The sequence below is a fragment of the Dipodomys ordii genome, unplaced genomic scaffold (genome assembly GCF_000151885.1).
Source record: "Dipodomys ordii isolate 6190 unplaced genomic scaffold, Dord_2.0 Scaffold3, whole genome shotgun sequence".
NCBI classification, from domain to species: Eukaryota; Metazoa; Chordata; class Mammalia; order Rodentia; family Heteromyidae; genus Dipodomys; species Dipodomys ordii.
In genome coordinates, this window is record NW_012267219.1 from 23,625,777 (window position 1) to 23,630,316 (window position 4,540).

General features: G+C 30.9%; 1 protein-coding gene across 1 annotated transcript in view; it reads right to left on the reverse strand.

The window, feature by feature from the left end:
• Positions 1-4,540, reverse strand: part of Cep290 (centrosomal protein 290kDa) — a 77,668-nt gene that overhangs the window by 39,496 nt on the left and 33,632 nt on the right. Inside the window, exons 25-28 of the mRNA XM_013018821.1 lie at positions 3,567-3,740; positions 2,082-2,193; positions 599-804; positions 435-467 (exon numbers count right to left, since the gene is read on the reverse strand). Coding sequence (XP_012874275.1) covers positions 435-467; positions 599-804; positions 2,082-2,193; positions 3,567-3,740 — 525 coding nt within the window. The remainder of the gene's footprint in view (positions 1-434; positions 468-598; positions 805-2,081; positions 2,194-3,566; positions 3,741-4,540) is intronic.

A 4,540-nucleotide genomic window follows, 5' to 3' on the forward strand; every position in this document is an offset into this window, starting at 1 on the left:
AAAACCGGAAGTGGTGCTGTAGCTCAAGTGGTAGAGCGCTCGCCTTGAGCTGAAGAGCTGAGGGACAGCGCCCAGGCCCAGAGTTCAGGCCCCACGACCGACAAAAAATAAAAATATAAAATAAAATCTAAAGCCTCCCATTAGAATGTAAAGTTTCCTCCCTGCTCAAGGGTGACATACAAATTTGTGAAGCATTTAAAAACAAAACAAAAACAGAGGCTATAAAGTTCATGAAAGTGTAGTTTCCTATCTCTCTGGTTTCTTGCCATAGTATCACCCCCCAAATTGGGTGTGGTATATAATGTACAGTAAATAAATAGTTAAATGAAGGGATGGTAGTAGAAGAAAATTTCGTTAAGTCAATAATTTATTATTGTACATTACAAGTAATGTCATCAAGGAGACAAAAAAATCACAGAAATACCTGTTTTTCATTTGATCAAATCAGATCTTAATCTTCTATTTACCTATTACAGGAAACACAAATGTAATAGGAATATTCTACTTCAAAGACACAAACAAATCTCTTAGTAATACAATGTTTGCTACAACTAAATTTTTACCCTTTGATTGCATAACAAAATTATATATATCAAACCTCAGCAAATTTGGTTTCCAATTCAAAATTACGTTCTTCCATTTGCTTTAATGAAGTCCGTACGTGCTCATACATTTTTTGACAATGTTCAGCCCTCTGCCTTTCATTTAATTCCTTCATTTCCAACATAGTGATTTTTTTTGAAATAGAAACAATTTCACTGTTTGTCATAGATTTTTTTGCCTTATCCATGTAAGATTCATTTCCTATATGTAATAAGACACAAGTAAATCTCTTGCTATTTAGACCATAATTATATATGAAATAAGTTAGATCTGTTTTATGAAGTAATATAATTCAAAGGAAAGCTCATTTTGAATTATAATGAATATTTTTATATTTATATCTTGCCTGACAGATGTCTATTCTATTTAATGTATGAAACCATGTTCTTCATCAATCAAATTACAATCAAAAGACAATTCCTCAAATGACTGTTGAAATAACAGGGTAGAGAAAACTAAGAATGTAGAAATGTAGAAAACTAAGAAATGATAAACATTTTTTATAAAGCTGAATAAGCGTCAAGAAACATTGCAGCAAAATAGTGTTACTTTGTGAATGTAAGTGCAATTGCTTTATTTTTAAAGTATAACAAAGCAAACTAAATATATTCACAAACTACAGCCATTACTTTTCTTATTAACACATGTAATATCAAATGTTGTATATTCTTTTATTAGTTATTATACTTTACTCATATATATATATATATATGAGTAAAATTTGTAGTTAAATAAAAAGAAAACTAAAATCCTAAAATATCGTGAAAGAGTATCGCTTAGGAGTGTCATTATTTAGTTATTTTGACAGTGGAGGAAGGAATTTCAAATTTGCATAACTGACATGTTCCAGAAACAAAACAAAATCAAACATGATAGTTTTGTTTTGTAGAGACACAATTAAAGTTTGTACGTTTTGGGTGGCCATATCACCTAAAAGAATAAGCAGTGACACAGTTGTAAAATAGTCTTTTATAATACCAATGTCTTTTGTACCTGAAGTCTGGGGTTTGAACCCAGGACATCTGGAGCAGTAGGCAAGTATTCTAGTAGCCCCTTGTATTGTTTTGTTCACAATTTTATTTTGATTAACATGTGATTCTCTTGCCTCAGCCTCTTGATTAGCTGGGATTAGAGTACCTGGCATTTCCTTCTAATTTTCCAGCTTTATATTTTCACACTAATATGTATCTTCTAAATAAAAACCAAAAAATCTATTGTCTGTTTCAAAAATACTTCAATGTTATTCATGTATTTTCAAAACATATCTCAGAGTATTATAAAAATATATATCATATAATCTATATTGTATCATTAATATGTTATTTATCATTAATTAACTATTAAGTGAGGCTGAGGTCAAGAGCTTATTTCTTTAAACAAAATTTGACATTGTCATCAGGTATAAAAATTTATTTTAAATGAAAAATATTCATTGTTAGATTATAATAATTTTGTGTTATCACAGTAATAAGACTTACCTAATTTAGTTTCTTGTTCCCAGGCTTGTTCAATAGTGTGCAGTTTTTCCTTGGTAATCTCCAGTTCTTTATTTACACATTCCATTTGTTCTTTTAAGGATGCATTTTCACACTGAGTAAAAGATAAAACTATAGTGTAATGTCTTATGTAGTATCTACTAAAATTCATAATGTAGTTTTTCCAAATTAGTTTTCTCCTTTTTTTTCTAATGTAAAATATAATTTGAAAATAATCACCAAAATCTTGTGTAGCCAATACATGGCTCTAAACTTCTGAGCACTAGCTTCTGCATTAAAGCTGTAAGGTCATTTGCTTAACCTGTGATATTTCAGGAACCCTGTCTCTTACAAACTAGTGCTTACTTGCCCATTCACACAAGCACTCAGTAAGTGTTCCCTTACATGGCAACAGTAGCAGGTGCTACAGGTTCATAATGGAAAAAGAATTGACTAAAGTCTAGATAGTAAAGGCTTCTCAAGTTGGTATCTCTGGGTATGTACATATAGCAAGAACTGGGGAGGTTTATGGGAGGCAGTAGACAATAAAAAGAGAAACTAACAGAAAATCCATTAATGAAATACCAAGAACCAGAGAGGAAAAAGAAATCAGTCTACTGAGCCAAAGAAAAATAGACAGAGGCATATCTAAGTAAGAGCGGTTGAAAAATGGTCTTAACCATCAAAGAAATATTTCAGGTAAAACCTAGCCACATGTGATCAGAAATTGACCATGAAAAGAGCCAAAATTCTACAGCATGAAACAGTATGAAATATTAGAAGGGTGAAGAGAGCAAAACCGCTCAACACAGTAAACAATTTTGAGTGCTGGTTGCCCAAAGCCTCAGAAGCAAAAATAAGAGTGAAGAGAGCCTATCCAAAATACTTGGCATGTGAAAGGCTTCACAGGTTTAGAGGTTTTTTTTGTTGTAGTTATTGTGTTTTTCTTTTAGAATATTTGTATAGTTAAGCATCTCTAATGTGAAAATCTGAAATATGGAAATTCTTTCAAATCTGTAACTTTTTCTGTAGTGATGCTCAAAACTTGTATTTTTAGTGGATTAGCTAGAAAATAAACTAATAGGTAATTTTAATACTAATAGAAACAAGTTATGGAGAATAAAAACATTGGGGGAAGGATTAAAGAAAAAAATTGGGTAAGGACTAAAGAAAAACAAGCCATATAATAAATTATTACTGTTAACTAAATCTACCACAAGGAACAGAATCTAGTGACCATGAGAAAACTGTTTTGGAAATAGAGAAAACTGCTGGAGAAAGAAATGGAAACTTCTTCATTTGATTATAACACCCTATCTGAGACCAATGATAAAACTAAATTTTATAAATGAATTATACCTAAATTTCCTAACTTTATACCTAAATTTCCTAAATTTATAGAAGTAAAAACAACCTTTACTAAATAACTATTTGTATATCCTTAAGGTAAAGTCACTTATTTCAGAATGTTCAAGGATCACAGTTTACCTCTAGGTGTTCCAAGTTACTTGTTCTTTGAACAAGCATATTATCTTTTTGAAGGATGTCTCTGTACTTGGCCGTGAGTTCATTGTACTGTTTATTGGCTCGCTCTAGTTCAGACAAAGACACACTATTATCTATAACTTTTTGCAGAGCTGCGATCTTGAAAATGGCCATTTCCTATTTAAAGAAGATACAATAAGTTTGTTGGTATAATTATTTTCTGGTAGAGCAGACTTTTGAGAATAACATACTTAAAAAGTATTCTTTTTTTTTAATTGTGAAAATACTGTACAGAGGGGTTACAATTACATGGGCAAGATAATGAGTACATTTCTTATCAAGCATTGTAGTCTCCTCTTTTGTTTCCCCTTCCCATCCTCCCCCCACCACCCCCCACCCAATCCTCTTCCCCCCCACCACCAAAGTTGAAAAGTTCGTTTTGGACATAATGACTTGTACATTTCATTGTTACAATGGGTCCACCTGTATCCCTATTTAAACGATTTATTTTTTCCCTTCCCCTCCACAAATTATACCAACATCAAATACAGTGAAAGCAGGGGTTATACCGTGGGGGAGGGAGGGACATACAAAGCAACAAAGAAATAATCTTATAAATGTGTTAGAAATAATCGCATGAGAGAAAAAACATTCAAATACATATCTTAGGGTTAATTTCCCTAACATCAACTTATCTGACTTTTTCTGCTGGACTCAGACATATATTGCAAGTTTTTTATTTAAATTTCCAAAAGTTAATTCTTTTATAACTCATAGGTAAATTAGTTATAATAAAGAAAATTCAAATAATTCTACAAAGTATAATAAGTAGCAAGAAAATATATCACATATGTCTTTGGATTTTTTTTAAATTTCAGATTATAATAAAGAACGTAAAAAAATAATTATATATATATATATATATATATATATATATATATATATATATATATGATAGCACCTAACACCCATTTTTG